The sequence below is a fragment of the Culex quinquefasciatus genome, chromosome 1 (genome assembly GCF_015732765.1).
Source record: "Culex quinquefasciatus strain JHB chromosome 1, VPISU_Cqui_1.0_pri_paternal, whole genome shotgun sequence".
Taxonomy (NCBI): domain Eukaryota; kingdom Metazoa; phylum Arthropoda; class Insecta; order Diptera; family Culicidae; genus Culex; species Culex quinquefasciatus.
Window position 1 is genome coordinate 117,373,228 of NC_051861.1, and position 13,791 is coordinate 117,387,018.

Genomic DNA, 13,791 nt, shown 5'->3' on the forward strand with positions numbered 1-13,791 from the left:
TCATTGGGCACTGTTCCTGGCCTGTCCCGAATTTTTAGGGTGACCATTGCAGGGTGGCCACTCAAGTCGGGAGAGTCGGGAAAAAGTCGGGAATTCGACAAAATCCGTCAAAAATCGGGAAAAAGTCGGGAATTTATGATTTTTTGTCAAAAACTCGGGAAAAGTCGGGAATTCTGAGCATACTTGTTTGAAAATTATTTTTTAACTCTTGAATAATTTTGTAATATTTTGTTTTGCTGTTTAAGACATTCAAAATCTTAATAAATATTGGAGTCTTTGTCTTTATGAATCAAATGCTCGCTATTAATGTTTGTTCATCAAACAAGAGGTAAAGTTAATGAAAAACTAATATAAAAATAGAGCCTAATGGTCAGCTTAGAATTATGATTCTATTTCATTTTGTCACATAATTCAATATTTGAAAACAGATTCCAACTTGTGTTTAGCAATGGTTTTTTTTGGTAAATATTTTTAATTTTAAACTAAATTCATTGAGCAATTTAAAATATGTTTTTTTTTCCAGATGTTGCACATTAAACTTTTTTTTGGGAGTATGGGTAAATTACCCACCATAGATAAAGCATGATTTTCAGTTTTCGGAAAACTTAAATATCAAATAAAATAAATTGCAAAAAAAATAATCCAAGAAATTTTGAGCTATTACAATTTAAAAAAAAATTGTCTCTTCAAAAATTTTGCTTAAAATAAGTGGGAAATCATAAAATCATATCAAACTGAATTTTCATTAAAAAGAAAAACAGTTAAATACTGACCACTAGATAAATTACCATTGATTAAAAAATTCAATATCAAAAATTACAAGATTAAAAAGGGGACCTGGCATATTTTTTTTATGAATTCCTTGACATTTTTCTAAATCCTTTGAATGAATAATAACAGCAATTATGTTTTTATCATTCTTTGATTTAAAATGATGATGAAGATTTAAAAAAAGAGGAAAGATATTTTAAGTTCAGTTATCTTCAATTTTTTATCATTTCCAGTTGAAACGAAATATCAAAAACTATACGTTTGCCAATTTACAAAAAAAAGAGGTTATAAGTATTGTTGAACTTTCGATTATTTTTTCAACGACTAATTGTTTGTGTTTCTACACTGAATCATAATAATGAAATTCAATTTTTGAAGTTTTTTTTATTTGTTGTTCAGATTCTTTATTTACAAAAAATGCCTTTATTTGCATTTGTTTTTTTTTTAATTCATTGAGATTTTTTTTCGGTGGCTAATATTGACTCTTCTTATAGAAAGTTTTTTGTTCGAAATCATTCTTTAGATAATTCTGGAAAAGTCTGGAAAAAAGCCGGAAATTTGAAAATGGAATTTGAGTGGTCACCCTGCCATTAAGGGATACTAATGTGACAAATCAAAATCAAAAAAATCAAAATTGCAAGATATGACTAGTTTTGGTCACATAAAACCTCTTGTGACCTAAACGGACCTCTCCGGAACCGGTTACCGGAGGCCAATTAGGGATCCAGGCCACTCCGGAACCAGTAGCCATTTATTTATTTTTCCGTAAAATGAAACCAATAGAATCAAGCGACATCAAATTTCATTAAATTGAATGTTGTGACCAAGGAAGGCCACGCAAACGTTTGGTGACCTTACCAAGCTGCTCCAGAACCGGTTAGCATAGGGCCAGTTGGGGACACTTTCCGAAAAGGCGAGACGCCCTATCATGCGATATGTCAAACTGCAAGGAATTAAAAGATATGGCCAACTAAAGTTATACCGTCGTTCTATGACGCAACTGAACCACTCCGGAACCGGTTACCGAGGGTCAATTGGGGACAGATTCCGAAAGTGCGAAAAACCTTATCATGCGACATATCAAACTTCATGAAATTGAAAGGTATGGTCAGCTAAGGTCATGCCGTCGTTCTATGACCCAACTGAACCACTCCGGAACCGGTTACCGAGGGTCATTTCGGGACACTTTTGGAAAATGTGAAAACCCCTATCATGCGATATGTCAAACTTCATGAAATTGAAAGATATGACCAATCAAGGTCAAGCAAACATCTGGTGACAAAAAACGGACCACTCCGGAATCGGCTACCGGTGGCCAATCGGGGACATTTTCCAAAATGCTAGAAACTCTATCACGCGATATTTCAAACTTCATGAAATTGATAGATATGACCAACTAATGTCATACAAACATCTGGTGGCAAAACCAGATCATTCCGGGAACCGGTTACCGGAGGTCAATTGGGGACACTTTCAGAAAATATCAGTAACCCTATCATGCTATATGTCAAACTTCATGAAATTGAGAGATATGGCAATCAAAGGCCGTGCTGTAATCCCATAACACAACCGAGCCACTCCGGAACCGATTACCGGTGGCCAATTGGGGACACTTCCCGAAGATGAGAGAAACCCTATCATGCGACATGTCAAACTTCATAAAATTGAAAGCTATGGCAATCAAAGACCATGCCGTAATTCCATGACCAAACCGAGCCGCTCCAGAACCGGTTACAGGTGGCCAATTGGGGTCACTTCCCGATGATAAGAGAAACCCTACCATGCGACATGTCAAACTTGATGAAATCGCAAGATATGGCCAACTAAGGTCGTTCTGTCGTTCTATCACCAAAATTGGACCACTCCAGAACCGGTTACCGAGGGTCAATTGAGGACACTTCCTAAAAATGCAAGAAATCCGATCATGCGACATGTCAAACTTCATTAAATTGAAAGATGTAGTAATCTAAAGATATGCCATCGTTCTATGACCTAAGTTGGCCACGCCGGAATCGGTTATCCGTGACCAATTGGGGACACTTCCCGATGATGAGAGAAACCCTACCATGCGACATGTCAAACTTTAGAAATCGTAGGATATTTCAAGATATGGTCGAAACTGACTTCAATACTCTCTGATTTTTTTTCTCCACAAAAATATGACAAAGAATCTCTTTTCGCCATTTCTCTTCCATCGACAAATAAATAAATGGGCTCCCCAACCAAGTATCGATCAAACTGCCCCCGGTGTGTCACAGAAGCTCCTCAAGTTCGGAGACGCGACCTGAAACCCTGTAAACTCATAAACTTCGCCTAATGATGAGCTATCAGCGCCAATAAATGGCCGCCCCAACATGGCGTCAGTAGCAAATTATGGACGGGGCCTTTGTGGCCGACGACAGGGCGTCAACAACTGGGTGTGGATACACGGAAAGAAATTGATGAAATTTAGTTGTTTTGAAAGCGATAATTACAAAATTCACCATTTCAAAGCAAATTATTCACGATGTCGTGAACAAATGTTCACGACATCGTGAATAAATTGCTTCAAAGCTGGAGTTCTCTTTCTTCCCGTGCACCGCTCTCAATTCCCGTGTCGCGTAGTAAAACTAGCACAAACGAGGATTGACATGGTTTTGCGCGTTCTCACACGTTCCTTAAGGGTGCGCTCACGTGCCGCGTCATGTGTCCGAGAACAAATTGGTCATTTCGCGAAGCACATGTCACGATTCGTGCCGTAATGTCACGACGATTGAGTTGTCACCTGGGAATCCTCCGGTTGAGTTACGACTCGTGACTTGTCCATTTTAAGGGGGTAAGGAGTCTGCAAGTCTCGCAGAATCTCGCGCGAATGCAAAAGTTTTGCCCAAACACGCGACTTTGCCGTTTGGAGTAAATAACTGCTGAGCACAACTCGCTGAAATTCCTTTCCATTGCATAGCTAATCGAAGCGGGAACGTTTTTCACGTGGCGCAAAAGTTAGTGACTCCGAAGTACAACCACCACCAACAAACCACTTTGTTTTGTTTGATCAATGAAGGTGCGCTGCTTGCGTTGTTATTTCTCTTTTTTACGAGCTCTCCGGGTTTGAAAGCATAAATCACATGCCAGCGGAAAGAAGGCACCGCGTAACCTGAATAACAATAATAATCGTTCACCTGTCGTCCCTGGAATCGCAAAAGGGAAGCAGAGGGAACTTGGCCAGGAAGTCAGGATTTATGAGGTTCGTTGGGTTGTGGATGCCTCCTGTTTTATTTTATTTATTTATTTTTTGACTTTGTGGTTTCGTGTGACCTGGTGATCTCGAGATTTTGAGGATACATGAAGCCAACCAGCAAAAAAAAAATGTAATTCACTAAGTCAATGACGAGTGGAAACCCCAGATAAAGCCCAATGACCTAGGAATTAGACCGCAATGACCTATGTCATTCTCAAATAGGTCATTGGATTTTTTTGCTAATTTTGTCTGAAATAAATTCAAATAAACAGACTTTTTCATCAATTTGACTACATTTTTTTTATTAAAATCAAAATACCGTTAGTCACTCCCTGGCAGGTGTTCGCACCTGTTCCAAAAAAAACACACAAAGGAGTACCAACAACCCTTTTCTATCGCATCAAAACACCCCTTTTTCAGGGCTTGTCCACTTCAATATACCCTCGAGGGCAAAGCCAGCGAAAGCGAAACCAACACGCAAAGAATTCGAAACATTTTATCACCGCACATCAGACTGCGACTATTTCTTCAGAGAGGGCGACTGAGAAATGCGAATGAAACTGGAACTGGAAAAACTAAATAAATAAAAAAAACCGACAAAACGAAAACAGACTAAACTATGCCACACAGTCACAACTTTTTTGCACCATCATTCAGTGGAACCAACTCCAGGAAATAAAACAAAGCGATTGTTCATTAAACCCGTCCGGGCCCAGCAAAACTCGTTCCACACATCGGACATCGAGATGGAAAGTGTTTAAAATTGTTTACATACTTTCGATCTCGGCGCGGACAACGCGTCACTACTGGGTTGAGCTGGGTTGTGACCCATCTCCTTGAGACGACGACGACGACGTTTAATAACTTTGAAAAGGGCAGGTTGTCGTACCCAAATTGACTACTTGTCTTCAGTGTTCAACTTCTAGACGGCCTAAATTCAGCTTTGCAACATGTTTGAAACACTTGTACAACAACTTTTTTGCCGGGATATAACCTTGAAACAAATTTGCAACGTTTTTTTTAATCAAATTGTTGCTAAAAAAACATTACAGTTTTAAAAACAACTTCGTATCTCATCTGCAACATCGTGTAACCTATTTGCAACATCTTGCAACATACTTGTAACAACTGTTTTAAGGCGGGATTACACTTTGTGACGTATTTGCAGCATCTTTTACACATACAACGTTACTTTGAAATTTTGTTCAGATTCGGTTGATACTTTGCAACTTATTTGTAACATCTGGCAACATATTTGTATCAACATAGCAACCTTTGTAACCTTTGTTCAACTTCTTTTGAGGTACACTTTGTCAACCAAAATGTTGCAAAAAGTTGTTTTTGCAAATTGAACTTTTCAACAAATTTTGAGTGTTTAAAAAATATGCAACTTGCCACCTTTGTGCAACATAAAACATTCCAAAAACCTATTTCCTGCATTTCTCTGGGAATCAAACAAAAAACTCATTCTTTTTTTAGCCGCCATGCGGCCCCATATGGCGCCCTATACCACCACCGACTAGCTGCCAGCATTCGAGAGACATGTGCTTCTAATTAAAAATTTCACAACCAAAATGGCTGTTATTATAATCATTGTTTTAGTGCCGTTTGCTGGAAACATACATCTTCGGGCAGAGCTCTAGTTTATTTTTGACGTCGTCAACGAGTGTGAGTATTTTTTTTTTCGCTCGAAGAAGCAAATATTTGCCTCTCTTGTCAAAAATAAAGAGCTTTTCCTACTACTTCTGACTCTCAGAAAAAAAAGTATGATTAGACAACAAAACAATTGTGCGAGCACCGACCTGACGGGTTTGCATCAGGTTGCGCGAGAGACAAAATAATGCATTTTTGCTTTTTAACGACTCGATGGCAACAAGAAAGGGTGAAAGTTTCTTTTTCGAGGTTTTCGAAACAACACAACAACAACAACAACATGAATGCAAACACAAACGTCTTTGCCGACAGAGTCGGCGGAAATGCTATAGATAGGTTGGAGCCCAATGATTTTGAAACAATACAATAGAAAAGAAGGAGACGTAAAAACAGACACCGACAAAATAGAAACACACACACACACACACGCAGACACCAAAATAGTACAGCAGTGAATGAAGGATAAATACCTCAACTAGCTCATCATCATCATCATCTTGGCAAAAGGAACATACCTGGAAAGAGAAAATTGAAAAATTGTTGTTAGTAAAATATCTCAAAATTTTAGTTTTAGGCTAAGCGCCAGTTAGTTCAAAAAACGACGAAACTAATTTTTATTTTTTTAAGGAATGTCATTATGAGTCAGACAACTTTTTGTTAATTTTATAAATTTTGTCAATTTTGTCAATTTGATCAATTTTGTCAATTTTATAAATTTTGTCAATTTTGTCACTTTTGACAATTTTGTCAATTTTGTCAATTTGGTCAATTTTGTCAATTTGGTCAATTTGGTCAATTTTGTAAATTTTGTAAATTTTGTGAATTTTGTAAATTTTGTAAATTTTGTAAATATTGTAAATATTGTAAATATTGTAAATTTTCTAAATTTTGTAAATTTTGTAAATTTTGTAAATTTTGTAAATTTTGTAAATTTTGTAAATTTTGTAAATTCTGTAAATTTTGTAAATTTTGTAAATTTTGTAAATTTTGTAAATTTTGTAAATTTTGTAAATTTTGTAAATTTTGTAAATTTTGTAAATTTTGTAAATTTTGTAAATTTTGTAAATTTTGTAAATTTTGTAAATTTTGTAAATTTTGTAAATTTTGTAAATTTTGTAAATTTTGTAAATTTTGTAAATTTTGTAAATTTTGTAAATTTTGTAAATTTTGTAAATTTTGTAAATTTTGTAAATTTTGTAAATTTTGTAAATTTTGTAAATTTTGTAAATTTTGTAAATTTTGTAAATTTTGTAAATTTTGTAAATTTTGTAAATTTTGTAAATTTTGTAAATTTTGTAAATTTTGTAAATTTTGTAAATTTTGTAAATTTTGTAAATTTTGTAAATTTTGTAAATTTTGTAAATTTTGTAAATTTTGTAAATTTTGTAAATTTTGTAAATTTTGTAAATTTTGTAAATTTAGTCAATTTAGTCAATTTAGTCAATTTAGTCAATTTAGTCAATTTAGTCAATTTAGTCAATTTAGTCAATTTAGTCAATTCAGTCAATTTAGTCAATTTAGTCAATTTAGTCAATTTAGTCAATTTTATAAATTTTGTCAATTTTGTCAATTTTGTCAATTTTGTCAATTTTGTCAATTTTGTCAATTTTGTCAATTTTGTCAATTTTGTCAATTTTGTCAATTTTGTCAATTTAGTCAATTTAGTCAATTCAGTCAATTTAGTCAATTTAGTCAATTTTGTCAATTTTGTCAATTTTGTGAATTTTGTCAATTTTGTCAATTTTGTCAATTTTGTCAATTTTGTCAAGTTTGTCAATTTTGTCAATTTTGTCAATTTTGTCAATTTTGTCAATTTTGTCAATTTTGTCAATTTTGTCAATTTTGTCAATTTTGTCAATTTTGTCAATTTTGTCAATTTTGTCAATTTTGTCAATTTTGTCAATTTTGTCAATTTTGTCAATTTTGTCAATTTTGTCAATTTTGTCAATTTTGTCAATTTTTAGTTTTTAGTTTTTAGTTTTTAGTTTTTAGTTTTTAGTTTTTAGTTTTTAGTTTTTAGTTTTTAGTTTTTAGTTTTTAGTTTTTAGTGTTTAGTTTTCAGTGTTTAGTTTTTTTTTTAAATTCGCACGACGAATAAATTCCCAGAATTCTTTTTTTGCCCATTTGTCTCATTCCCAGCCGATTTGCTCAGCAAATAAATTCATTTTATCACTTCTCCACCAAACAAATATCAATTAATCTCACTTTGCAAGCCAACGTTGACGTTGCAAAATTTCAAAACAATCCACTCACTCTTCACTGCAGGCTTTTTTTGATTTCTATTATTAGAGCTGGCTCGCCATTCGTCACCCGATTTCGTCAGCGAGTCCGATAATTACATTACTTGGGGGTATTTTTTTTGTTTTGTTTTGTTGCACTGTAAGTTTTATTTGACTGAATTTGGCTACATCGCGGTAAACTTGGTAGGTAATAAATGTGTATTTTTTGGATTTATTTCAATCCAGAGTTGAAGGACGACAAAAAATTAACTTTTCGTGGGACGCAAAATCCGGAAACTCCAAATTTGTGCACCCACTGCTCTTAGTATTACCATCATCATCATGCCCATAACTTTGACCCAGCCATAAAACGACCCAGTTCGCGTTGAAATTATGGCTTTATAGCGTCATCGTTTCGCGCGAATCTCTCCTCTCTGTACGCTACACTTTCGAACCCATTTTTCAAATCCAAACTCATTTGACAGGCTGCGCGTAGGTTGTTTTCTGACAAAGTTGGCAACACTGGACCGCCGCCGTCGTGCTATAAATCAATAATAAATCAAACCTTGCATGAGTTATTACCCCTTCTCTGTGCGGGATTGGCGGGAAGATCTTTGAGATCGCTCGATTTTTTTCATCTCGCTTATGATTGAAACAATTTTTCAATTACGCCCAATTTGGCGCGATTTGGAAACTGTTCCAGAAAGTGTGTTTTCCGGTTAATTCGTTTATTGTGGCACTATTAAAAGTGAAGCGATCTTGATTTTTTTGTTTCTTCAAGAAGCGTCATTTTCGACCAGTTCCGGGTGTTTATCTAATTGAAAAATCAAGAAAAAACACGTCATTTGACGAGAGACTTTAGACAATTAGTGCAACACTTCTGTCTTTAGTCTCGGACTAAGGTTGATGTTTTTGCCAACATTGTAAGAGAGTAAAAACTTTCGCCATGATGGTAGTTATGACAGTTATGCAAGTTTGAGCTGTTACAATATACAATGCGACATGATTTTTTTTGTTTAAGGAGATTTTTGAAAAAAAGCATGTTTAAACATGAATCGTTAAAAACATCACCCAACGACGTGCCACCCGAGCATCGATGCTATGGAGTATGCTTTAAAAGTTTATTTTCCTCAACTGACGATGTGCTACCCAATTTTAATGTTATTGAGAAAACTTTTTGTTTTTTCATCCAACGACGTGCCTTCCGAGGGGCGATGTTATGAAGTTGGCTCGAAAAATCGAACCAAGTGTCTTTTTATTCAAAAAACTTCAAACTTTACATCAAATCCCAACTATGTAACTCGCCTTAGCCAACACTTCAAGCTTCATTCACCGACAGCCGCATCGAATCCGTCAATCGCTTTCAATTAACATCCGACCGATGATTCACCGCCGCCATCTCAAAGTTCCATCAAAAGCGAATCCCTCCCTCCTCTCTAAACGCTCCGTAACTGTAGATTAATTGTCCGCGTTTACGAAAGAGCCGAAAGCAATTAAACTTCTTTGCGGCGACGACCACGATCATTACGGACGAAACTCTTGTATGGAACCTCGCGCGGTGACAATGAGTCAACAATGGCGACTTGCGGAGATATTGATTTCGAGGTCTTCAGCATAGCCAAAAAAACAAAAAAAAAAAGCCGTTGACCAGCCCCGGGTCCGACTTCTTGGAAGGCTGCTCCCACCAAACCAAGAAAAGTCGGGACGACTGACTGACGGGCCCGGTTGACCCATTTATCGATTTGCCGCCGGGCCCTACCCCGTTTTGGGGCGAGGCTTTCTTTTTCGTTTTTTGGGGGACGTTTGTGTACAACTGGGTTAAGCGATTGCTTGCAGCCGGTTTCTTCCTGGTCAACACGTGAATGTCGCGTTGCCTGGGGTTCAAAAGAAGAACGGGTTATCGAACTCGCGGCAGATTGATGGCGAGTGGAGTTATCGTTATCTTGGGAAGGGGAGAAGCGTCGGTTGAAGTCACTTTTGATTTAGATTGGGGGGACATCCATTAGAGTTTTACTGGCTTTAGGTTAGTTGGTTTTATCTGACTCGCTGGGGTACTCAAGATTGTCGGACATGTGAGCAGGATAGCTCTTTGATTGTGCAATACTTTAGATATACTTCTCATTCTTTGGATATCTTAGTAATACAGTACATACAAACTTCAAAAGTTTACGCAGGACTTTTAGGATTTTAGCAAGATATGGCTTCTTTGAAGTCTTTTTCAGGTATACGACAAACTCTTCGCATTCGTAATGTATCAATTGAACTATTACGATTCCTAAGGTATACTGTTAATGTTTTACCTCGGACTAATATGATTCCTAAGAATTAGTACTGTTACAATTCTTAAAATTCAGTACAAATCATAATTTTAAGGATTCCCAAGACAATTATTGAAGTATTTGTAGTACTATACGAACTGGTACAGTATTAGTAGTACTCCTAGGATACCTAAGTTATACCTCGGACTATTAGGATTCCTAAGTTAAACCTCGAACTCCAAGGATTTCTTGGACGGCAGACTCCTTCTAAGGTTCTAACGATACCAAAGGTTTCGAACTCTTAGAGTATTAGTTGAAATATTAGCATTCATAAGTTATACCTCGGACTACAAGGATTCTTAGGTTATACCTCGGACTATAAGGATTCCCAAGTGATATCTCGAACTCAATTCTGATATTAGATTCTTACAATTTTAGAGCATGAACTCATATAAGTAGGAATATTAGGATTCCTAAGTTATACCTCGGTCCTAAGTTATAACTCATACAGTATAAGTAGGAATATTAGAATTCCTAGGTTATACCTCGGACTATAAGGATTCCCAAGTTATATCTCGAGCTCTTAGGATTCCTAGACGTCAGAATCTTACAATTCTGTCCTAAGGATTCCAGAGATATTAGATTATAACAATTTGGGAGCATGAACTCATACAGTATAAGTAGGAATATTAGGATTCCTATGTTATACCTCGGACTTTAAGGATTCCCAAGTTATATCTCGAACTCGTAGGATTTCTAGACGTCTGAATCTTACAATTCTGTCCTAAGGATTCCAGAGATATTAGATTCTAACAATTTGAGAGCATGAACTCATACAGTATAAGTAGGAATATTAGGATTCCTAGGCTATATCTCGGACTATAAGGATTCCCAAGTTATATCTCGAGCTCTTAGTATAATTCCTAGACGACAGAATCTTACAATTCTGTCCTAAGGATTCCAGAGATATTAGATTCTAACAATTTGAGAGCATGAACTCACTTACAGTATAAGTAGGAATATTAGGATTTCTAAGTTATACCTCGGACTTTAAGGATTCCCAAGTTATATCTCGAACTCCTAGGATTTCTAGACGTCTAAATTTTACAATTCTGTCCTCAGGATTCCAGAGATATTAGATTCTAACAATTTGAGAGCATAATCTCATACAGTATAAGTAGGAATATTAGGATTCCTAAGTTATACCTCGGACTTTAAGGATTCCCAAGTTATATCTCGAACTCCTAGGATTTCTAGACGTCTGAATCATACAATTCTGTGCTAAGGATTCCAAAGACATTAGGTTCTAACATTTTTAGTGCAGAAACCCATACAGTATAACTTGAAATATTAGATTTCCTAAGTTATACTTCGGACTCCTGTGATTCCTAGACATAAGAATCTTACAATTCTGTACTAAGAATTAATTGAACTTTAGCAATTTTAGAGCATGAACCCGTATAGTATAAGTTGGATTATAAGTCGGATTCAAAGAATTCCTGTACTAAGGTTACTAAAGACTTTTTAATTTTAGAGTATTAGCCAAAACATTAAGATTCCTAAGTTATACCTCGGACTATTAGGAGGTTTTCCAAAATGTCTTCAAGTTTACCCTAGGTATACCAACTACATCTCCAGTGACCCAAAAACCTTCAAAACTTCCCATCGCCGCCCCAAACTAGGTCAATCGACGCCATCAACTCGGCGTAATCGCCGATTCCCAGGAAAGTTTTAATACCCGGAACCCGGGCTTCGACATTCATCATAGACCAGCGCGCGCTTGTCCAGGGTCACTATTAACTTTTTCGAAAGCCCGCGCTGCAGTGTACCAACGTTACACTAATCATTCCGAGGCGGTCTTAATTATAGCAATAAAGACAAATTTAAATACCCCCACATGGCGGCTTTAGGTCGCACCGATGTTCTCGACGGCGCTGTTGGTTGTTGATTCATTATGTCTTTTGTACTCCGCAGTCTACATTGGGATGATGATGCAAACCCGCCCTGCTATTATGACAGGTCAGGCCCGAACTTATGACTGAGTCCGCGAGCTCCCACCAAACATAAACATAAGTTATGCCACACTCTCACTATGCTCTATGTCGCGGAGTCGAGTCGAGTCGAGGAGGTTGGCAAGAAGTGGTCGTGTACGCCGTCTTGTAGTAAGTCTCTTGTGGTTACACTTTCCCTTTTTTTATTGTGTGCTTCGCGCCACTTTAGTCCGAGTCGGCTTGCCCCTACTTGTGTTCTGCGGCTGTGACGACCGCGGCGACTTCGCAGTAGTTGTTGCTGTTACCGTTGTTGTGAAACAAGACATAACTGGAAATTGACTTCAGAAACGGTGGAGTCAATTGAAAATTGTCCCTTTTAACGATGCACAAATGAGACATCTCGGTCCATAGAAAAGACTCTCTTTCGGAATAACACAATTTCCGCCGGTCGGCGGTTTCCTATTAGTCTAGCGCGATTTATTGCCGAATTCACGTGAGTGTCTCTCTGGATTGGAAATGCATGTGTGCAGCCCTCACCTCATCCATTGTGGCGACCCACCGACCAAACCAGACCAGACGTGGCAGGCAAAATTGCCTGCCATTTATCTCGCGTAACACCACCAGAGTCGGGTTTATTCCGTGGAAGTGGGCTCCAGACAGGAGCAATTTGTCATTTTTCCCTGATTTTCCGCGAGATGAAGTGCGGCTGGCGCCGCTAATGACCACCCCGAGCGACTCCAGAGTTGGAAAATTAAAATCAATATTATTTGAACAAATTAAACTACAGACACTGTTAGAACACTGTCTATATATTTAAGAACTAAATTAAATTTTAAAAAAATGTAAAAAATATAAAAATGGTATAAAGCAGTAATCTGGCATCACTGTCATGAGACATTGATATTTTAACGAAATTCAGAGAACTTTTCAACAAGAGGGGTTGTAAATTTTAAATATGACTTTAATTTAAAATAACATTAAGTCACACAATATGGAGATCTGGCAGCACTGTCAAGAGATATTGAGGCTTGAGTGAAATTTCTATAAAAATAAACAACTCTTTTAAATTTGTTATCTTTTTTGGATTGCCCATTTTTTTTCAATTTGATGATTTTAAAATTTGTTTGAAATTCACTTAGATCGACATTTTTGTGTATTTAATTTTATTGAATTTTGAAATAGTTTGCTTTTTTTCTAAAATTTCTTCAGTTTTTACAATTTTTAAACTTTTTAAAATTCTTGAATTTCTTAAATTGATTGATTTTCTTAAATCCACCGGCTGAAAAATTCTTTGATAAAAAAACAAAAAAGGCCTAATTTCTTTGACAATCTTAAATTTTCTGTATTTAAAAAAAGTCCTAATTTTTTTTAAATTTCTTTTTTTTTATTTCATAAATTTCTTGATTTTCTAAAATTTTCATAGTTTAAGAATTTCTTAAATTACAAACATTTATGATTTTTTAAAAATATTTTAAATTTCTTGAACTTTCTCAACTTTTTGAATTTTTTAAATATCTTAAATTTCATGAGAATCTTGAATTTCTGGAATTTCTTAAATTTCTTGATTTTTTTTTAAATTTCTTGAATTTTTTTAATTTTTAAAATTTCTTGATTTTTTTAAATTTTGATTATTTTTAACTTTTTTAAATTTCCTGATTTTTAGAAATTTCATGACTTTTTTT

The 13,791-nt window shown here is 35.8% G+C and overlaps 1 protein-coding gene across 4 annotated transcripts in view; it reads right to left on the reverse strand.

Annotated features, from left to right (window-relative positions):
- LOC6053324 overlaps positions 1–13,791 on the reverse strand; it is a 185,094-nt gene that overhangs the window by 86,689 nt on the left and 84,614 nt on the right. For 2 of the 4 annotated variants that reach the window (XM_038249552.1, XM_038249561.1), the window contains exon 2: positions 6,112–6,156. The exons of the other annotated variants lie outside the window; for them this stretch is intronic. In XM_038249552.1, coding sequence (XP_038105480.1) covers positions 6,112–6,156 — 45 coding nt within the window. The remainder of the gene's footprint in view (positions 1–6,111; positions 6,157–13,791) is intronic. 4 annotated transcript variants of the gene reach the window in all.